At 43.7% G+C, this 23,207-nt stretch overlaps 1 protein-coding gene and 1 pseudogene across 1 annotated transcript; both read right to left on the bottom strand.

The window, feature by feature from the left end:
• Positions 1 to 2,630: 2,630 nt before the first annotated feature.
• On the bottom strand, positions 2,631 to 3,411 carry LOC134483610 (DNA-directed RNA polymerase II subunit GRINL1A-like; annotated as a pseudogene).
• A 12,529-nt stretch (positions 3,412 to 15,940) lies between these two features.
• Positions 15,941 to 18,783, bottom strand: LOC134483502 (disks large homolog 5-like). Its single transcript, XM_063278745.1, has 3 exons — positions 18,654 to 18,783; positions 17,426 to 17,585; positions 15,941 to 16,224 (listed from the first exon to the last, which is right to left on the bottom strand). Exons 1-3 carry the CDS (start codon positions 18,733 to 18,735, stop codon positions 16,077 to 16,079), a joined length of 390 nt encoding a protein of 129 aa, XP_063134815.1. The 5' UTR covers positions 18,736 to 18,783; the 3' UTR covers positions 15,941 to 16,076.
• Between the last annotated feature and the right edge of the window lie 4,424 nt (positions 18,784 to 23,207).

Consider the following 23,207-nt stretch of genomic DNA (forward strand, 5'->3'; position numbering starts at 1 on the left):
AATAATCATATAATTAAGAGGATCTTGAGACCAATGATGTCTCAAATTAACAGGCCTCCATACATATATTTTTTGCTGAATATCATAATAGAATATTGATTTATATTAAACTGAATAGATGAATTAATACATGAATACAATGACAGTTAGTACAAGCAAATCCATTAGCAAAATTAAATCTTCCTATTAAAAAGAAATATGGCATAGGAATACAAGTAGTAACCTTTTCTTCCTTAAATGTTGTAAAATTGTACTGAGAGGCAGATTGAGTGTCCCAGAAAAGCTTCCATTAGCAAGCACACCTTCTTTTAATGCAGTGACAGTCTTCCACAAATGAGCTTGAAACGCAGTAGGATCTTCCACAGAGGCCAGTCAGTTATCAGCAAGGCCTCCATCTCCACATTCCATCAGCAAGCATCCATTAAGGCGTTCATTCTCCTCTCAGTTCATCCTGTTAACATTTGACAAATCACAAGTGGTAACATTCCGTTCTGAACATGTATTAATAATTGGCCATAAGGATTCAAATTTATTCATTTATCTTGAATAATTTTTCCAAACATGCCAGGGCAGTATTTCCAATTGCATGGGAGATATTTTAAGCCTACATAAGTAAACCAAGCACAAGTAGGATATACTGGCTCGCTAACAAATGTAATGTTATTCCAATTTTGGTTATAGACCAAGCTGTCAATCCTGGAGCCTGTAACAATTATTCCTGGTAATCGCCAATTTTAATAACCCATTTGTAGGCCTGGTCTTTTTCCTAAACACAAAGGCATCTTTAATCCAGCATAAGGAAAATTATACAAAGCTCCATCACGTCTATTCAAAAGGTCAAATTATTCCAAAGAGATGATAAAATGCTTGGGGTGGTGTATAAAACCACATCTGTTTCCCCGCCAAGTAGCAGGTTCAAATAAAGGTGGATAAGGAATATAAGCCTGATAACTCGCATTGGCCGCAACAGAAGAAACCGTGAGTAAAGCATACACTGCTAACAATACGTGCTCAGCAGTAAAGGGCTTTCCTACAGGAGACAACATAGTTTTCCTTTCAGTGCTTAATCGCTTCACCTGACCCCACATAGGTAATGGGGTTGTCACTGCATCGATCCTTCTCCGTTGTCCTTTGGCGACACAAAGAGAAGCCAGGGCCTCAGTAATGGAGGACACCTCCTTCATCTCAGGAGAACATCCATCAGGAGAAAATGTAGCTGGTTTAACTGGATTCCTCTGAGGGTAGGGAGTGGTTCTTATCATTCTGTGCTTGGATCCGTCTCCCGGGTAACCAGAATTGTCCCCCATCCTGTAAGGAGACAAAACCCTCTCCCCTACATACAGTAATATCCCTTCCTGTCATTCAGCATCTCGGGCAATTTTTATCCATATTGTCTGTTCCATGCCTTCAGGGAGAAGTCCAATAAAGTGTCTATCTGCTCTTCATATACCTTCACCTTGTGGTAAATTAAGAAGATTAATAAAAAATAATGCTTATGCCAATATTACTCTGGGACAGGTGTGCAAACTCCATTCAGGCTGTGTAAGGTCATCTCTTTTCCTCCTTTTTAATTTTATAATTTGTCATTTCAGGGTATGGTGAACTCTTTCAACAAAAGCTTGTCCTTGTGGATGGTATTCTATACCAGTAATATGTACAATATGATATCATTGACAAAATGGTTTTTTTTTTTTGCTCTGATTGGTATTTTATTTCTCCTTTACAAGTTCCACATAATAGACAAAGGCTTTTTGATAACATTGTTATCTTTGCTGGAAATGATCATATAATCATTTTAAACAGCACAAATGTGCACATACAGGACTGAGGTTTCTGCAGCCTGTAAACACCTCTGTGGGTTTAACAAGGAAAAAAAGCAATTAACTGACAATTCAACTGTAACACTTAGAAAAACACCGGTTTCCTTACCAAGCACGAGTGTCCTGTACAGGGCCTATCATCCCAGATGGCAATGAGTTCAAGCCAAGGGCAGCCAGGAGCAGCTCCCCACACCAGCTCAGAAGACCCTCCTCACCCAGCACTTCTTCCAAGTGCTCCTTAACCTCATCACAGGTGACAGCAGTCGCCCCAAGAGAGGACAGAGCAGCAGACACAGTGGTGGTGGTTCCCGAGTGTTGTGTGCGGCATTTCACATCCAGCGTCTCAGGAACCTGTCCATGCAAGCATGCGTACCATTCTTTAGACTGCTCCCCTCATTTCTCGAGTGAGGGGGACCAGGCCTTCCTAATTCACTTTAGGTGCCTGGGATAACAAAGTATTTCACCAGAAGGGGTGTAAGCAGTGCTATCTGATAAGAATACGAAGAAGGAAAAAGCAGATATCTTATAGAAAACGTGTGTTCTACTCACACTAAAATATCAGACCAATGCACAATATACTGCAAAACTGTAACACAATACGGCCAAACACAATGTTCAAATATTGAACTGTTCAAGCATGTGAAGATCATCTTCTGAAAGACAAACTGGGTTCTTATTTTGTAGCTACCTTTCTGTAAGTTAAACTGCTGTCCCTCAACAAGGTCTGACACTGTCTTGGTACTTGTTAGGAAGTTCGATGAGACAATGTAAGCTCAAGAGTCAACTCCCGGGATCTCCCAGCGCTCATTTTCAGCATTCATCTGAGGACTGGCATCATCTTCATCCCTCAATTCTCGGTATCTCCCTGAAGACTCCCCTTCTGGTTTGTAGCTCTGTATTGTAATATTCAGTCCCTCGGCTAGTTTCTGTGCTGCGAGCTTTGCCCGCATCTCCTCATAATTCTGCTTCTGCTCTTTCTGCAGAGCCAGCGACTCTTCTATGGAGAGCAGCTGTGCAGGCAGGGGGTGGAGCAGAAGAAGGCGAGTTGCTGTGACATCATCAAGATGCTGCCTAGCCCTGCATCTCTGCTCTTCTGAGGAAGCAGGAGACTGAGCCCTCTGACAATGACTTGGTGAGTCACTCTGTTGTGTGGGTAACACATTGGTCTTAAACTTATGAGGAGGGGGCACTGGGTTTCTAGCTCGCATTTCTAGCACTGTCATGTAATGAGGCTTCTTAGGAGTCTCACTCTGCAGTCCTGGAAAGTTCTCAGTGCTGGTGTTTTCTTCTGAGGGTTCAGTCTGGTCTGCAGTTGTGATCTTTTGCCATTTAGTGATAAACAGACTGTCGACGCTGCTGGAAACCTCTTCCGCTTGACTTGAATGCTGGGGGAGATGTTCATTAACTTCAGATGGGGGAGCCTGGACTGTGATGCGGACAGACGGGCTGGTACTCACTGTGCAGCCAGTCTCCAAAGTCTCTTCATTGCCTTTGTGAGTGAGCTGTGTAGGTCCCTGAGTTTCTGAGGTTGTTTTAGATGATTCAATGTCTACTGACGAACATTCAGAACTAATGATGAAGTATCAAGCATCAGGTCAGAATTCTGGGCCTTGTCTATGTCGGTATCAACTCTTGTGTTTGCTTTATGCCTTAGCTTACAGTCAACACTAACAGGATGAAGTAGTTCAGTTCTCCCTCTGACCTCTTCACTTTCTGAAATGGCAGCTTTCAGTTTGGCAGTGGTGTCTGAGATCTTTTTACCTTTGTCGGGCAATTTGCAAATGAATTTTTCTTTGCGCAAAAGTCTCTCCTGGCGCCTCAACCTCTCCCGCAGCTCCGCCAAACTCTGCTGCCCCACGTCCTCAGGAACTGGGGGCTCGAAGCCGCAGGGCAGGGAGCACATTGTGCATGGGCTGAGGCTGGCCCCTCAGGCAGGGTTCCCCAGCAGGGCCCATGGAGGTCGCAGGCTCCTTGGACAGCAGCAACTCTGGAGAACGTGCAGGAGTCGCCATTTTCCCAGAAGAGCCGACAAAATTGTTTAAATTGATAAGAAATATATGTTGGTCCATAATCAGTTTTAATTTTAGAAGGCGGTCCCATAACAGCAGAAGTTTCCAATAGATGCTGTATAACATGAGCAGTGCGTACTCCTGGCAATGGTGTAGCCCACACAAATTTTGAAAAATTATCTATGCTTACATGTATATATGAAAGGCGACCAAACTCAGAAATATGGGTTCCATCCTTCTGCCACGATGTATTAGGTTGCATTCTTCTGGGATTAATTTCAGATGGAATACATTTTATAAGTGAAGGCTTACAAATACGACAATTAGCAATAATTTGTTTGGCTTCAGAATAGGGAACCTTATATTTAATATGCAAATATCCTGTATTGGCATGATTATGACTGCTTTCTTCTGGGGTAGCAAATGCCACTAATTGATCTACCATATGATTGCCAAGTGTTAAAGATGCTGGCAATCTTGAATGTGATCTAATATGTGTAATAAATATTCTAGAGTTTCAGAATAACAATAGTCCTTTAATATGTGAGAATAACATTTAATATAGGCTTAGATGTAGAAACAACAGCAGTTGCAATATTCTGTACTACTCCTACAACATAAGCTGACTCGGCTATAATATTTTTACATCATGAGTAAAATCCGGCAATACATTAATTACTGCTAATACTTCATTTTGTTGTACTGACCCAAAAGAAGATTCTTGTCCCCAAAATTTATCTTTGGTCCAATAAGCCATCTGTCTTAGATCTTTGGTCTTGGAGCTATCTGTAAACACAGTAATGGCAGATGGTAATGGATCAACAGAAATTAGTGTATTTATCACATTTTTTTTTGTTTTCTTAAGCAATCCCAGAATTTACTATGGGGAAAATGAAATTCAGTATTTCTAGTGTAAGAACTCATGACTAATTGAAAAACTTCAGACGTCTGCATTAAATATTCCACTTTATTTTTGCTTAATGAGAAAACAAAAGCAGCAGAATCATATCCCCACAGTGTAACAGGTCTTTGTATGCCTTGCTGAATAATTAAAGAAATTTGTTCCTCATATGTTGTTAATGTTTTGTTAAAGTTAAATTTAATATATATCCATTCTAAAGGCAACTCATCTTGAGCTAAAGTGCCTATAGGATATTCAAGAGTATTTCAATGTATAATTTAATAACTCTATCTGGATCAATACGTGCCAAAAATGCATCTTTCCATTTTCAGAGAAGATATACTTACATGCCTTCATATAAGCATTAATATCCCCAGTCTCCTTTATAGGTAATTATGCTCTCCTATACTCTTCATTAGCATTTTCAAAAGCAAGCATTTGCAGCAGTTGTCCTCCAGCTTCCTCTCCTACCACTGTTCTTTCCATTGTTAATTTTAGTCTACATAAAAACTTAATATATGGTTCATAGGAAGTTACTGCCTTTTTCAACCAACCACTATCATCCTTTATAATAAGTTGGTTGGGCCACAACTTGAACCGATGATAGACATTGTCCCAGGATAGACATTCTTTATCAGCAGGTCTCAGGGTAGAACTGGATATGTGACCCTGTGCTATAGCACTGTCCAGAGTGGTAAATGCAGCTTCTGAAGAGGAATGCAGGCCTGGCCTCTAGACCTCCACCTTCCAGGCCTGTCTGGAGAGCCTGATGCCCTGGCAAAAGAGACTCCTTCTCTCCAGAGGAGCACTGCAGTCAAATGACATCTCAGTGATGAAAACTATCAGTCCCCAAAGGCATTCCACTGAGCAGAGATAGCCTCAGTCATGCACCTCTGCCCATCCCCAGTTCCTCATGTCAATAACTCAACCTTTCATGAACTAGATGGTAATGCTTGAGGCAGGATGATCAGTAGTTTACTGGCCAATCTGCGCTCTATGAGACGCTCTCCCTGAAATCAGAGCCAGCAGGAAATTCAGTATGAAAGCTCTTTGTAGCCGAGCTCAACAACCTGATTCAGAGCCTAGGATCCCACCCGGTAGGATAAAGTGACTTCCATGCTTTTTCATCTACCTTCAACACTCATGCTTTGTAATGCACACCCCTACAATGAGATCAATACACATGGAATAAAAATTAAACAGAAAAATTAATGAAGACAATGCAGACAATGTTTTAAAGGATCCTGGGAGTCCTCACTCTGCACTTCCCTTTCCTTTGCCTTGGGAACAGCACCTGCACCAGAGGCTGAGACTTCCTGCAAGAGAGAGAGGAGAGATGCACTGTTCATTCCGCTGGAGCTGTGCAAAGACCAGAGCCACCTGTCTTTTCCTGATAGTGGGAGCTGGGCCCAAGTGTGGGCTGCTCCTACTAGAGGCACCACAAGAAGAGGATAACCTTCCTCAAACCTTCCTGGAAGTCAGAGCACTGGCTATGGACTTCCCTCAATCCTCAGAGGACTCTCTTTCAGCGATGGCTCAGAGCCTCTTAGGACAGAAAGGGACCAGAGCTTCCCCCCAAAGCAAGATCCCGGTCTTATCTGACAGGTATGAGGGCTTAGGGATGGGACAGAGGATGTGACAAGGTTACATGTAGCACAGGGGCTAGGTTAATAAAGAAATCAAAGAGGAAAGAAACCTGGAAGATTCCTCATCTGTTCTTTTTTGCTCTATTTGTAGGGATATTTGCAGTGTGGGGTAGAGGACTATGACACAGCACAGCCTTCTCTGCTCATGGTGAGCTTTCTAGGCTGCCTGGTCACTGTGACCAGCAACTTTTCAACTGTGCCACACTACTCCAAAGGCTGACACAACTGGTGACCATGTAGCAATAGGACTGTACTGACTTAGGGACATTTGGAATCACACAATGATCATGTGTCACAGATGGGTTTCTTTTTTTAGAAAAGGAGTAAAACAAAAACTATTTATTTTGTCCATATGAGTGAGTACACTGTCCCTGTTTTCAGACACAACAGCAGAGGGTAGAAGATGAGATTAGAAATGGTTATAAGACACAGTGTGGTTGCTGGGGATTGAACTCAGATCCTCTGGAAGAGCAGTCAGTGGTCTTAACCACTGAGCCATCCCTCCAGCCCCAGTATATTGTATTTTCAGTATTGTTTGTTTTTATTTCTTTTCTCACCTATGTCTGTATGGCGTTTCTGTGAGTACAGGTACTCATGTGCTTGTGTAAAGGTCAGGGACAACCTGAGCACAGGTCCTCACCTTCTACCTCTCGTTCATGGCTGTGTATGCTAGGCTAGCCCTTCCCCCTAATCCTAGAGACTGTACACTTTAGGCTCCTATCTCCCTGTGGGAAGTGCTGGATGACAGACACTACTGTATCCAGGTTTATGTGGCTTCTAGGGACCTAAACTGTCGTTGGGCTTGTTCAGAAGAAAATAAACACCATTTCACAGCCCTGGCTGGGCCAGGCAGTGCACGGGTCTTTGCTGCTCTTGCAGAAGACTTGAGTTCAGTCTCCAGCACCAGGGTCAGGTGGCTCACAACCACCTGAGACTCCAGGTCCAGGAACTTCCAAGCTCTTCTGGATCAACCTACATGGTAAAAGCAGGGCTGGGAGCTGGAGGCTTCTGGTATTGGCTAATCCCTGCAGTAGGGGGCAAATCGTGGGCATATGAGGTAACATGGAACCCTGTAATTCTACAAAGTGCAGAAGCTCCTGATGTCCCTCATGGTGCCCCAGAGCCTGCTCACCACACATGGAGGCTTCAGGAACATGGCCTTGTTCTGACCTGTGTGCACTCTGCATCCTCACTCTCTACCCCCTGCTTTTCGGGGTTGGAAGTCTCAGGTTTAGGAGGCGCCTACCATAGGCCTCTTCCCTTAGCATTTCAGCATTTTACATTTTATGTAGTTTGTGGTCTTCCTGTGCCATGATATGCACATGGAGAGCAGAGGACACAATGTGGACTCAGTTCTCTACTTTCACCAGATGATCAAACTGAGGCCATGAGGCTGGGTGGCAGAGCCTTTACCTGCTGATCTGTACCCACTTGACCTTCACCAAGCATCCTTTGCTGTACACAGATATATCAGCCTGTGACCCTCATCCTCCAGACTCTTATGAAGCAAACCCCATAGGTGTGGAGCTCTCATGTTAGCCAGGGCTAAAGAGGAAGGCAGCAAGCCCTTCAGGAACTCTAGAAAAATGTCTATACTGGGACTAAACTCCTGCTGCCATGTAGGGCTACATTTTTCCTTTAAAACAGAAGGATGTGTGGTGGTGGTGGCACAGGCCTTTGATCCTAACACTTGGGAGGCAGAGGCAGACAGATCTCTGTGAATTCTAGGCCAGCTCCCTCTACAGAGCTAGTTCCAGGTCAGCTACACAAAAAAACCCTGTTTCCAAGAGTAAAACAAAGAAAGATAAAGAAGGAAAGAAGAAAGAAAGAAAGAGAGAAAGAAATAAAGAAAGAATGAATGAATTTATATTTTGTATACAATGAGATGCCTGCCTGTCTATGCCTGAACCATCATGGTAACTATAACTCTTGTCACATCTTCATTAATTCAAATACTGAAGGCTAAATGGGTAAATCTTAATGACAATACAATGAGGGGGTATGCTGAAGAGATGGTTGGTTTAGTGGCTAAGAGCAGAAGACCAGGGTTCAGTTCCCAGTGCCCACATGGTGGCTCCTATTAGGCTGTAATTGCAGTTCTAGGGAATCAGTCTGGACTTCACGGGCACCACCCATACCACATGGTGCACAAGCATTTATTAGGGAAACACTCAGGCCCATAAAAATAAGTAAATAAAATATATGGTTAACAGACACTGTGATTCAGGAAGTTCTTAGTGACTTTGGTTATCATTTCTCTCTCCTGGAGACCTGTCTTCCTCATGGCTCGGCCTCCCTGGCTTCTAGGACATTCCCTAGCTCTCTGGAGCATGAAGTACTCAATACCATAAGCCAAGCATTGCAAAGCCATCTGCACCTTCACTGCTACACCTTCTCCATGGCTGTGTCTAAAGGGAGAGACTTGGAATCCCACAGATGCAAGGCCAAACCTGTTGGGCTATGTGAGCCCAGCCACCCAATAGTCAGATCTATTCCTGCCCTTGGCTATGGCATGAGGCTCTTAAGACAAATTAATCTGAAGGATCTCAACAGCTATGCTGTTAGACCTCTCATTGCTCTGCCCGACCTCCAAGCTCCATTTTACTGGCTCAAATTCACACCCGAACTCCTCTCCTGCCTCAGCCACCATCAGCTCTTCTATTCCTCTCCACCTGTGCTCTGAATAATCCACACTAAGGTGGACGTTAACCTCTTGTGGACCTCCAGACGTATGCTTGTGATTACTCTTCATTGGCTGTTTTGTATGGGTAGGCGGGTTCTTCTAGTCTCATGCAGAACACTGCTCACACATTTTGGATCTTACAACACCCTCCTGATTGAGAATCCTGTCTAATGACTGACTGAGCCTTCCATGCCTGAAGTCACCCCCTGTCTCCCAGTCCAAGATGAGAATCCCCACCCTAACCCCATGGTGTCCAGTTTCATCTCAGAAGCTAGGCTCTGCACTACCCAATATCATTTGGATCTCGGTCTCTAATTCTCTGTTAAATCGTTCCTCTCTTCTTTAAAACAAATTCATTTTGTTGTTTATTTTTTGAGACAGGGTTTCTCTGTTTGGCCCTGGCTATTCTGACATGCTCTCTGTATATCAGACTTGTCAGGAAGCCAGATATCTGCCTGCCTCGGCCTCTTAAGCACTGGGATTACTGGATTGTGCCAGCATGTTTAATTAAAATTAATTAGTGGCAGTGCATGTTGGCACATGCCTTTAAATCCATCCGTTGGGAGGTAGAGGCATTGTGAGTCCAGGACAGCCAGGGCTATAAATTAACACCTTGTCTCAAAGAAAACAAGCCAAAAATGAAACAAAAATGTTGCAATATGGTCTTAGGTATGTAACTGAGTCTGTTCTTGAACTCTGAATCCTCCCACTTTCACTCAGATGCTAATCAGCAGGCTTCTGTCTTGACTTTCACTGCGCACTCAGGGCTGCCAGAACTGTTACCTCTCCCAGTGTAACTTCTGACTCTCTCATCAGCATCATCACAAAACTCCTGCTAAGAATTAAGGAAACCTGAATTCTAAGGAACAGTCGGAGCTCCAATATTTCCAAAGCTCACTCTAATACAGATGGATCCTATGCTGCAGTAAAATGGTCACAGCTGGAGGTCTTAATTCCAGGACTTGGGACAGAGGGGTTGGAGGATCTTGAATTCAAGGTTATTTTTATGTTACATTGTTGCTCAAAGCGAGTTGGGCTTCTACAGGATACTGTCTCAAAACTATACCAAACACACCTAAAATGAAACAGAGGAGTTTGAGTGGGAACAGATGGGAAAGCTCGGCACTTTATGGCTAAGCCACCTGCTGCCAGCACCAAAGTCCATGCACAACCCCAATTCTGAGCTGTGTCTGGGACCCCACTTAGGAGCACGCACCAAAGTAGCTCAGATCCAGGGCTTTTGGTCTAAGAGGAATTCAGGCAGTCACACTTTGGATGCCAGTTCTCCAGCTCAACTGCCTGTCAGCCATTCCTCCCAGCTGTGCTCTGAACTCACCCTGTGCCCTGTTCTGATGAATCTGCCATTCTCCATGGGAGTAGCCTTAAGAAGTCCCTCACATCTGAAGCACCACTCTGAGTGCAGTAAATACTGCAGGGGAGGGGCGTGGCCAGCAGAGCACCCACCCCTTTCAGCTGTAGAACATTTAGCTCTAGAGTGAGCACTGCTGTGCATTGTGGAACTTAAGCAGTATCCCAGCCTTGGCCTGGGAAGAGCCATTGACATCCACACTTTCTGGGGTGACATTGTCTCTTGAGGATAGAGTCAGGTCAGGAGCAGCAACTGATGTTCACGAGAGACAAACTTTCTTCACCACCTGCCCATGCTGGCCCTAGGATCTGTGCTTTTTGGGTGACATGAGTGCTGAGCCCCCCAGGTAGATGGGTTTTCAGGGGTCAGGTGGTTATTGTCAGTCACCAAAGGTATCCACAAGGATAAGTCATACTGTACTAATTCCCATATTAGATCCCTTCTCATGGGTCACAGAGGCCGTGCTGGGTCCTAAATGTGGACCCAGGTTCCTGCGCACTTTTGAGGAGACTGGTCAGGGCGCAGGCTTCAGGACATTTTGTTTGAATTATTTTGTGGGATTTTATTTTTACTGTTGGGGACAAACCTAGGGCTGCCATGTGCTGGGAAAAGGCTTTGCCACAGCTGTAGATCATCCCTAGTTATAAACTCCTAAATTCTCCCAATCTTGGAACTTTCTAGGTCCCTCACATGATGCAACCTTTGGGGGATTCCTCACATAGAATCATGGGGTGGATTGCATCCCAAAGAGAGACAGTGGGAAATGTTCCCCAGTGTCTGCCTGTGGCTGTGGTGATGAGAGTGCTGACCAGTGGATGGCAGGGCCCATGTGAAACCCTTTTGGTTTCCACTTGAGTGGAATCTTCACCATGCCTTTTTTTTTTTTCTTGAAACACAGGTTGCCCTGGAACTTACAGTCTTCCATCACCCTGACTCAGTTTCCCATGACTGGGATCACTGGCTTAAATTACTATGCCCATCTTTCTTTTTTAGTATTTATAAATCTTTTAAAAGCCAGAAGGATCTAGAATTTAAAATTTTGCGGTCCCAGGCATTTCCAACAGGGGATTCTTGACCTAGGAGTATCCAGACCAGTGTTTATTGTGTGGGTACTTCATTCCCATAACAGCTTATGTTTGACAAAGAGTTCCAAGGTGTGATGTCACTGGGCATCAGGCGGTGTCCCAAATAGCAGCACTGACTCAGGTTGTAATTTAGGCTGGAGAAACTTACTAGGACCCTGGTAATCCTAGCACCCTGGGGCCTCAGATGTCCTTAGTCTGATCTAGCGATGAATCAACTTCTCTTGAGGGTGGATTGGAATTCTAGTCATTGTGAGGCAGGAGCATTAGTATCCTACAGCCACTCTGGGCTCCATAGGAAGACCCTGTTTCAATAGTAAAAGGAGTCTCCTGCAAGTTCTTACTGTCTTCCCTGAGGCCTTCCCGCTGGAGTTAGAATAGCTGTCTCATCAAGTTGAACTAGAGGGCAGAATGTTGGTGCCTTCTATAATGAGGACTAGTGACAGATAGTCTATGTAAATTCTAGAAAGATCTACAGGTATTTATGTCCTGTGCATGGGAATTGCTGGCTTCCCTGTGTCTTTTGCCTTTAATTTGCAGTCCATGGGGCACCTGGGAATGTCCCAAAACCCGGCTGCACACAGGGCTTTCCCATGATTCTCACATGCACCCAGTGATTGCCTGATTGTCATAAGTCTGACAGAGCCACTGTATGCTCTCCTGACACCTGCAGAGAGCACTATATGGGACCCTACTATCCCGACACTGCCCATCAGTGTCTACAATGTCCCTATATGGCACTGAGATGGTCTAAGCTGCTTCCCGCCTATAAGCTGCATCAGAATCTGACCATTCCTAATTTCCTCCTCTCACACCCACACTAGAAGCCCTGTACCCACACTAGCCCCAGCTTGCCTGTTGCCTACTGACATCTCATGGACTCTGCCCCAATCCCCTGCCCTGCCCTGCCCCGCCCTGCCCAGCCCCAATGCCCTGCCCCAATGCCCTGCCCTGCCACAATCCCCTGCCCTGCCCTGTCCTGCCCTGCCCTACCCAAATCCCCTGCCCTGCCCTGCCCCAATCCCCTGCCCAGCCCTGCCCTGCCCTGCCCCAATCCCCTGCCCTGCCCTGCCCTCACTCAGCTGACATTGTGGACATCTCAGGACAGTCACTGGACAATGGCTGACACACTTGTCTGAAGACTGGAAATGTTTCTCGATCTTGGAGAGGAAAGAAGGACCCTCCAACTACACTGTCCTCTAAGGCAGTTTATTCAGGTGAGGGATGACATGGATTGTTTTGTCTCACGTCACACATGTCAGTAGAAAATATCCTAGGTATTGGATGCCGCAGTTAGCATTAACAGAACAAAGCACATAGTGTTGGGAAGAATAATAAATTATGAGTAGGATTAGAAAACCCCAAGCCTCTTCCAGGTCCTAAGAGGGCAAAAAGTACCACCAAACATAGCATTAATGTGATAGGTTGGTTAAATCTAGTTACTAGATTCTAGTGTGATGCCTGTGACCCTTTGTGTGTCATGCTCAGCTTATAATGACTAGAGGACCTCAGCTTGAGAGTCACCAATGCCTCTCCCTTGCTTCTCCAGCTGCTGAGCATTGACAAGCCCAAATGAGACAGCATCTGTGTGCAGACATACTGGATTATTCTTCTTCACTTTATCTCTCCGAGTCACCTCCACTGACAGTAAGTCAGTTTAATTCCATAAATTTGAAATGAGTCACGTGGAACATATACTTTCTCAATACAATCACAGATTTCCATGTAAAAGGTGAAACATGAACTGTCCCACCTAAGCTCTGGGCTTGCACAGACCTGCTGTGCAAAAGAAACATGTGGTCACAGCTGCAGTCTGCATTCACTATGGATGCTCTTGAGGACCTCCCTAAGCTGCATAGATTAAGATAATTATCTTGCTTTCTATCAAAAGAATTCATTATGCCAAGTTGGCCTGTAGAAGGAGGCTAGTCTCTTCAGTATTTTATCAGATGTGCTTAATGTATATAATCATCGATAGTAAGTGAAAGATCTGTTTGGAATTAAAACTGAGTGATGCTGGAGGATGATCCTGAATGCACAATGAGCAGTGGAGGCACCAGAGCCCGGTGTGGATGCCTAGCAGGCTACCACATTGAGCAGGCACCGCTCAACCACCTGTACATACACATCTCCTGAGATCTCTCTCCTTAATGGGAGATGATGGCGTCCATCTAGTAGAGCACATGCCCTGGAAGGACAAAAGCTACCTACAGGAGCTGTGGTGATGACTCCCAGGTTAGAGCATCTGCTGCTCTCTCAGAAGAACCACATGGTCCCTAACAATCATCTATAACGGGGAATGCTATTCCCTCTTTTGGATCATGAGGGAAATGCACTGACGAGTGCATACATACATCCATACATTTGAAAAAAAAAGATCCATTGAGTTAAATGATAAAAATAAATATAATCAGCAACAATAAAAAACACAGCATATGAATGATCAAGTGAAACAGCACCTATAAAAACCTATTTCCCAAAATGACGTTGATGGTCATTATCTTTGTGGTTTAATACTAATGCTGTATTGTAAGAAAAACTGAGGCACATGGTTCTCCATTAGGATTATTCTATATTCCTTTGTGAAAATTGTCATTTTTTCTGCAGCTCTACAGGCATGAGTGTGTGTTACTCAATATCTGGTGCACACAGTCAATAAGGAATGTGTGTTGTAGACTGATATAGACTAGGATGAGCAGAACACATGACAGCATGGATACAGTATGTCAGTGATTACATCATAAAGTGTGTGTTCATAAAAAAAGTCACATTATCCACACAAAAGACACTATCACCCTGTGTACCCCTTTGTGGCTTTGAATTCCCTATTTACCCATGCTGCCTGGACCATGCAAAGATCCATATCCAGCTGTCAGTTCTAAGTCTACAGGAGTGGAAAGGACCCTTGAATAAGATGGTCTTAAGAGTCAAGAGCTACAAATCAATTTTTATTCATAAGGAATACAATTTACAAAAAACAGGCATAAAATGAACAACTAAAATGGTATAAAAAATGAAAAACAGTAACAAGAATATATAACTATGAAATAACAAAAAGAAAACTTCAATGAAAATCATAACCAAAAATATTTCTTAACAGCATTTTCTTAATGAACATTTAGAAACACAGTTGTAGTGCTGTTTCTCCTCTAGGACAAGACGTCAAGGCAGTCCCCTCAGATGTCTCTCAAATGGTGTTGTCGGTATGAGAAAGGAGAAAGACCTCAACCAGACAGGCTGGCATACGGATACATAAATGTAGGGTCTCTAAACATTGAGGAAATTATCTGAGAAGAAGAATATTCACCCACAAAAAGTCTTTGAATGTTGAGGATTGTCATCAGCAGGGATCTCCTGAGAAAGAAACTCACTCTTCAGGGGGCTGTCTTCCTGGGATCCGTCCTATTCCATGTCTCCTGCAGTTTCTGAGGCCTGGGAGGAGAAGGCAGCTATTAAGACACGGATTTGGTGGGGACTCGCATACCAGCTGTCAAGTTGCTGCCTTCAATCATGTGATATGTTATTCCTCTGTCACCATTTCTGGACTGCAGTTTCAAAAAGGGCAGAGAAGTATAATTGCCCATAATTCAGTTTCTGAAGAGTGGTTAACATCCCAGCATACTTGTGCATACACAGAGCAATGAATAACTCTATCACATGAGGTGGGTGACTGACTGGGTGTGGGGAGATTAGAAAGGTGATAGGGGAAGCAAAGATGTATCCAATAGGCAAATGGTATCAGACATTGTTAATCTGACTCAGCTGCTTGTTCCTACCACATTTTGCTGGGTCTGGAGGTTGCTGGTCTTCTCCTGTTCGTCTTCAGCATTCGGGTTCAACTCAAACAAATATCGCTGTACCTCCTTGCTCTCCTGCTTCAATGTGACCAACTTCTTCTTCATACATGCCTGGTCCATCAGGAGCCGGCTGTGCAGGTTGCTGGAAACACACTCTGCATAGTAAGATCCTGAAGCCTCTTCCTCCCATTCCAACTGCCAAATCCCACAAACTCCACCAGGACCCAGATACCCATAAAGACTTCATAGAATACATCTCCATACATGTAAGGCTGCTGCACAAACAGCAAACGGCCAATCCAGGGAAGAATAAATTGTTTCTGTGACCCAAGCACCAATAAGAGTCCATGTCTCTCCAAAAGAACAAGGGATCTACAACTACCCATGAGAGCCCAATGCATCGGGCATCATCAATTAGTAGGCAGTAAACAACCACAAGAGGACAGTAGAACAAAGGGAGGTCATGCAAACCATGTGGTCCACACATTGAGCTTTGTTAAACCTGGTATGACCCCAGAGCCGCAGGTTGGCCTAATAACACTCTGATGCCTGAATCAGTGTAGTTCTATCCAGAGCCTTCTAAAGATGCATAGACACTGTGGTGATGAGTAACAGTCTCTTATGGAACTGAAACTGAGTCCAAAAGACCCACGGCACAGTGATATTTAAACAGCAGAAGACATGGACCCAGAGCTGCAGACCCTCCAGTCCAGAACAAAGAGAGGCAGACATGGCCATTCCACAAGTGATGGGCCCTTCTGACCAGTACTTACCGATAGAAGTTAATCTCCTTCTTGAGCTCCTGAAATTTCTCACGATGTTCAATGTTCTTTGTGTCTAAGTTGTGCAGTAATGACATGACCTCTTTCTCCTTTTTCTTCAAGTTTTCATAAAATGGATTTGGCCTGAAGTAGGGGCTGGCCCCAGGAAGATAGAACCCAATGAACATCGAGGTTTAGGATTATATGAACTCAGGCTGTGTCCTGTACTACCCCAGCCCTGGAAGGACACTTTCTGAATTCTACATATTTGGATCTTCTTCAGCTTCAGAAACTTGGAATTGTGTGCCCAGGACAACAGAAGCTAAGCACCCAGATAAAGGGTTCCCTGGCTCACTTTTTTCAATCAGGAGGGCTGGATCTGCATTTAAACCTGTTAATGCTGTCAAGAGCCTAGGCCACAGAGCTTACCCAAACACACACACACACACACACACACACACACACACACACACACACACACACACATATCCAGAAACCTCTGATTTCATTTTTCCTGTTTTGACAAGTGGAATGCTACAAGCCGAATAACTAATATTCTAGAGGCAGACAGTACACATAATTCTGGAGATGAGACCAGATATTGCCACAAACTTATAATCTGCCCAAGGCATACAAATGTATAGACAAATGTGACCACACAGGCAAAGAACTGTGCTGTTGAAAGTGGGGCTTCCAAAATAAAGCACTTACACCTCCATGAAACTATTACACAGGTAAATCCTGAGGTCAAAAACAGACCCCTAAATTCCAAGGGTGGAGGGACACAGAAACATATAAAAGTTGTGCATATGCATGCAGACCTGTGCACACACAGACACACAAACGGGACACACCCACAAGAAAAGAAAAGTAAACCGACTCAGAGCATGAGAAAGAGAGACAAATATGGAAAGAGCACAGAGAATCAGTAGAAATGTATGCACCATTACTGTCTCAGAGTGTAGGGTACACAGACAAGAAGGAACAGGCCTGAGCCTCAGCCCATCTAGTTAAGCATTGATATGAACAATGTGGGACCTGTCACCTAAGGGTGCTGCCAGGAGATGATAGCGTTCAGTCACCTTCCTAGCAAGTACAAACACTCTCCACAAACTCACAGCACCTAGAACCTTGCAAAGCTACCACCTGTCAAGGGCTTTCCAATTGTACACTGGGAACTCATGCTCCAGTGACTTTATCCCTGAATTCTTCACTCAGATCACAAGTTCAGATTTTCAACAGGCTGAATCAGAGAGTCCATTTCCAAACTCACTCCTCAGTAAGGGTCAGGTTCTGAATCTCCTCTCTATGGGAGATGAGGTTTAGAACAAGGTCGTTTGTTTGGAGCAATGCATACCTCTTGTTCATGGATCCACCTGTCACATAAAGGAGGCGATCTGTCAGCTCATTTCTCTCCTTGGTAGTTAGCTCCAGTTCTCTATTCAGTCTCTCCTCTTCCTCGTTGGCCTGCACCTTGTTTAGAACATTTTCAGGGGATGACGTCTGTCTGCAGGCCTCTGTAGGTAGAAGAACACAAGTGAACCCTCATGGGGCGAATGCATAGAGCATACACAGACCACAGTGAGGTCCAAACAATAGAACATGCTTGGAAGACAGTGTCACTGCAAGGAGTTTGGTCTATGTGTAAGAGGCATCCTAAGTGGATCACAGTTCCCCCACTACTATATAGAGACCAAGAGATGTAAGCAGCCAGGTGTTCCCTATGCCTGCCCACACAGGCTTACAAGTACCAGAGAGATGCCTTGTCCAGGATTATTATCAGGTACGCAGGCTACAACCTGGTTTCAGGACCCTCACCCCTCTGGTTTCAGAAGTCAGATCATCAATTCAGCATCCACAATGACTTGATTGATCAGGGATACTCAGATATCCTACACTGTTACTCTAGTCCAATAACTTTGCATTAAAATGTCATGTAGGGGGAGGACATGGTCAACAGACTTATTAATTACCCCTACTGAAATGACAAATGCCCCAGAAGTGTCAGTAGGTTACAGGCTCTTTCTCTACCTGCCCCATATAGTTTGGCTACTGTAGAAAAATATCTTCCACACAGAACCTCTAATATATGAAGGTAAGATTGGCCCCGTCAGCCAGAGGTAGTCAGAGGAGTTCTAAGAATATAAGGTCATGGCCAGGAGCACAGTTCTCTCCCTCTTACTACTGTCAGATAGTCACTGAATTTAAAGAAGCAATGAAAGTGAAGTACATTGATGCCATGTTTAATTCAGAAAAGTTATACCCTCCATGACTCCTGATGGTGTTATTATATCAATTTAACATACCGAATGCACTGTAAAAGTAAAGACTAGAAGTTCACCCAATAATAGCATAGGCATTGCCATATCCTCCATGTGGTTATGGAGAAACTAATGATGTGAAAACCTTGACTTTCAGGAATTGTGATAATCATGGAATTCAATATCTGTGGAGATGTTCCAGTGGTTGTGGCCCATTACTAAAAAGGCCAGCGGAAGACCCCCCACACACACCCCTGACAGGAAGCTCAACATACACTGCCCAGAACTTACTCCACATTCCCCATGTCCTGTGTCCATCATTACCTTTAGGTTTCGTTTGCGTCACTCTAGACTCTTCTCTATCAACATCTACTCTCCCAAAGCACCTACAAAGACGGGCAAACATGTCTGTGGATATATCCTTTGGACACTAAGAGAAAAAGTAGGGAATTGGTTGTCACAACGATACTGGTGACATCACAGGGATTCCAAGAAGTCTCTAGGAGACAATAGAATGTCCACGAAGGGTCAGCTGATGTCACGGAGAACAGACTTTGCCTCCCTGCTAATGTTCTCCCTGTACTGAGCAAAAGCTGATGGACCTTTTTCAGGGGACTTCCCTGTGGCATAGCCACTGAGCACCACATGCTTCCAAAGCCAAATTTGGCTCTAGGCTTGATTGGAAAAACCTAAGTCATTGCTATGTATCTAAATGAGTGCTTCCTCCCCAATCCCTGCACAGAAATGTTTCATCCTACCTCAAATTCTCCTCAGTCAGCAATATTACCCATTAAAGATTACTGAGAAATCACACCAGTTCCTATAAGTAGCCAAAGAGGTCTCCTGTCTCATTATGTGCAGGTGCATGAAATCACACCCAGAAATAGCCTGTAGGGTAGGTTGCAATGTGGGTGTGTGTTATAGGTACAACCTGAAGCTTTGTGCTTAACATTTGACAGTTGCCACTGGATTCCTTAGGAGAAAGAATTGCATTCATTATGGTCCTGGCAACAATGTGGTGATCTGTTAGGAGAGGAAACTGAAATATTGGATCCACCAGTGAATACACCCTCAGGCTGAGTGTGGGGCTCTCCTCTTTGCACTTAAGTTACCAAAGTAGGATTGCTTACAGGCCTGTCTAAGCTATAACGTGTGATTTCATCTGAAAAATAAAATAGTCAGCAGATGTGTGTGTGTGTGTGGGGGGGTGCAGCCAAAGGAGTAGGACAAGCCTAGAGACATAACTCAGTGGACAGAGTAAGAAACAAGCATCTTCACTCCTGTTTCATGGATCACCCCACAAAACACAAAAGCATCTATCCTACATAAAAAAAAAAAAAACAAGTTATTTTATTGAATGCATACACTAATACTGTTTATAGTATTAGTGGCAAAGCTCAGATTTTGGGGGCAGATCCATGACTTGAACTATCTTCCTGACAACATATAAAGCAATGAATAAATAAATAAATAAATAAATAAGAAAAAAACACAAAAATAAAAAACACAAAAAGCACAAGCCTCTCATGTGAAGTTACAGAAGAGTGATCCAGTGGTCACTTCTGACCAGGCCATTTTAGCTATGACAGTGCATAGTGACCCTTAATTTGATGGGTCCTATATAAAGCTTTGTGCAATATTGTCATTTTAACAAACCTCATCCAGAACATACATAACGACAAAGGATATGATTGCCATGTCCTTGCTGTGTATCAAGTTATTTTTCTGTGTCCTTGATTGTCAGGCATATTACACCAACAATCTGAGATGGCTGGTAGACTTGGAAGAAAGTGGATATGAAAGATCCCTGTTTGATATCAGTACAGCCATTTCTTAAGCATGAGAATCTTTTAAGCTGGCCCTCGCTTAGCCCCTAGACGTTAGACAATAGACCAGAAAGTACAGAAAGCACATTCCCACCCACTCTTTAGGAAGCTGCCCGACCATAAGAACAGAGGGTATAGAACATATTTACTGCAGGGCACTTACAAGACAGGAAACATCTCTGGGAAGCTCTCTGACCACTATAGAAGTGAGATGTCCTTGGTACTGAATGCAGCTGTGCTATAGGCTGACATCGCTATAGCCTTGTCCTGGGAACTCCAGAACAGAAACACCTGCCAAGACAGATATCCTTGGTCCTTGTCCTGGGAACCCCAGGATAAGAAAACATATATCAAGTCAGACGTCCTTGGTACTGAAATAGCTGCATTGATGTGGTTACGGCCTTATCCCAGGAATTCCAGGACGAGAAACATCTACCTAGTTATCCTTTGCACCGAAATAGCTGAGCTAATGAAACTGTGTGATCATAAATGACTGTTTAAGCTGTACATTTCTGTTGTTTGAGGCTCCTCACATCCCTCCTGCGTGAGGACCGTGTCGAGCCCCAGTGCATTGGTATCCCAAAGTAAACCTCTTGTTTTTACATCAAGACTGAGTCCTCTGTGTTCATGGGGTGGTGATTGTCCTCAGGACTGGAGCGAGTCTCCTCTGTCTGAAGGTCTTTCAGATAAAGCTATAGTTGTGGGTTACACACCTCAATTCTCATTGGCTAATGCTGTCCTCACAGTCCTTGGAGGCTCCTTTGTAAGACTACCTGTTGGAAAGTAGAAGCAGCTTTATTTGAGCTCAAAGTGAACCTGACGAGCAACGTAGAGAACAAGATGGGGTAATTGAGAACCTGTCTAAAACCAGCACAGAAACCCACCCTTCATTCAAAGCATCATCTACCAATTCTTGAATTTTTAACATTCTCTACCAACCAGTCTTCCATTCAGGAAAGGTAGAAAAAAATTGGAAATGATCTTTTTATTCTAAGGATCTTGATCTGTCTTTCCTTTGGTCCACGTTAAGAACAAATGAAATGGGTATCACCATCTGAACAACTTAGTATCACCTACTCAGCATTTCTAGCCTAATACTGTGCCTATGGCAATCTCAAGCTTCCCTGAGTGTTGCTGCCCCAGCAAGAAGAATGAAGAACTGAGGTCAAACCCCACTGAACCTTTCAAGGGGTTAGAAGAAAGCCATCAGAGATACTGCACTTCTTTGTCCTTAGATTAAATCAAGATGATACAACGTGAATCTATTGGGCTAATCAACCATACATCTTCCTCACAACCCCACCTATCTGAGTTCATTGCTTGGCAGAATTCATGCTCCACCATCCTAGATATTTCTTGATTCATTGCTGCCAAGGGCCAGGTTTCCTGAGTATTGTTTTTTATAGAATTGGGTGTAGTCAATCATAGTTGCCCTCTGTAAGAAATGACAAATATCTATAATAACTGACCACACTGGACTTGTGTATACAAGTACAGTAGTGGAAAATTCAGCATAACCGAGGAGTGGGAAATCACCACTGTGTCCTGGCCTTTCTCTGCCCATATCACAGCTCACTGGCGGCTGGGGCAAACCTTGAGTTCCTCTGTAGAAACAGAGTGAGGATGAATGGACACTGAGCAGGCAGAGCAACACAGCTGAGGCAACTCAATTCCAGCAACACATGCATTATTTTTTCCCATCTTAACAGCTCCTTTTGAGGACGTGTCCCCACACCTAGCTTAAACACAGCAATTTTCATACATGCTAGCCTGCTATTTCATATTGTTGCTGTAATACGCCTCCACATCATAGATTTCAAAAAAGAAAGAAAATAAACCTGACACTGAGAAGGGTGATGCTTGTCAACATCTAGTGTGTTGGGGGCCCAGGTACGGTCACAAATAACCAGGACACAGGGGATGCAGAGCAAAGGCAGATGCAACTGCATGCAGCTGCAAGCTTATTAACCCTTATACAGGCATGAATATGCATTACCTCACTTTCCCTTTTGGCGAGATATAATAAGATCGTTATTCCCATGATACCAGGAACAACCGAGGCAAGACTAGGCAAAGAAGTAAGACTAAGCAAAGACTTCTTCTTAAAATATCTGTATAGCAAATCACCCCTCTTCCTAGTATCACAATATCCTTGTCATAACCCAGAGACCATGAGAGCCGCTTCCACAAAAAACGGACACAGTACAGCATAGTGTAAGGTAAAGTGAGAAAAACATTTTCTTCTCAAGGGCAGCATTGCAGCCCCTGCTTGCATCTCTCAGCCGTCTTTCCTTCATCCTGTCTGAGAAGTGTCTCTCAGTGACTCCACAATTTCTCTCTTTGTCCTTTTGTTTTCAAAGTAACACTTTCTATAACACAGCTAAATGTCCTTGAAGGGGTTTAATCATGCAAAAAGAAAGCAATATAATAAATAATGTATGCAACCTTTAATGAGTGTATCTATTTTCTTAGGGGTATTATTCAGATACCTTCCCAGATCTGGATTTAACTTTGGTAATTGTTATCTGTCTACAAAATCAACAATATCGAATAAATATTCCAGTTTTCTGGTGTAAAGTCCTCGGGAGTAAGAACTAATGATTTTGGAATTTGCTCGGTGTCTATTGTTATGTCCCTCATTTCATTTCTGATTTTTAAGTCATGTATTGTCTCTCTTGTGCATTGTTAGTTTGAGGAAGGGGTTGTCTCTCTTGTGGATCTTCTCAAAAAATAAAGAGGAAGAAAAGAAAAAGACAGCTCTTGCTTTCCTTGACTTTGTATTTTTCTCTTTGTTTCTAAAGGCTTGATTTCAACCCTGAGTTTATTGCCCTTCATCAGATCCTACCAGACTCTCTATGGGATGAGGCTTTGTCTCACTTGGTAACAGCAGCATGGAATAAATGAAGCTTCTGCTGATCTCTGTTGTGGTGTTGCACATCACAATCTCACTGAAAAACATGCATAGCCTGGTTTTAGGCTCTATTAAAGCAGCCCAGTATTTCAGTGTTATCTGCAAGGTGCCATGGAACGGTAGTAACATAATTCTGCATGC

Source organism: Rattus norvegicus, chromosome 19 (genome assembly GCF_036323735.1).
Source record: "Rattus norvegicus strain BN/NHsdMcwi chromosome 19, GRCr8, whole genome shotgun sequence".
NCBI lineage: Eukaryota > Metazoa > Chordata > Mammalia > Rodentia > Muridae > Rattus > Rattus norvegicus.

Excerpts from the sequence above, each read along its gene's own strand:
- LOC134483502 (XM_063278745.1), bottom strand. The coding sequence starts at position 18,735 with ATGTTTGCCCGTCTTTGTAGGTGCTTTGGGAGAGTAGATGTTGATAGA. Across the intron at positions 17,586-18,653 it reads GACGCAAACGAAACCTAAAG|AGGCCTGCAGACAGACGTCA; the intron begins GTAATGATGGAC and ends TTCTACCTACAG. Across the intron at positions 16,225-17,425 it reads GGTGGATCCATGAACAAGAG|CCCCTACTTCAGGCCAAATC; the intron begins GTATGCATTGCT and ends TCCTGGGGCCAG.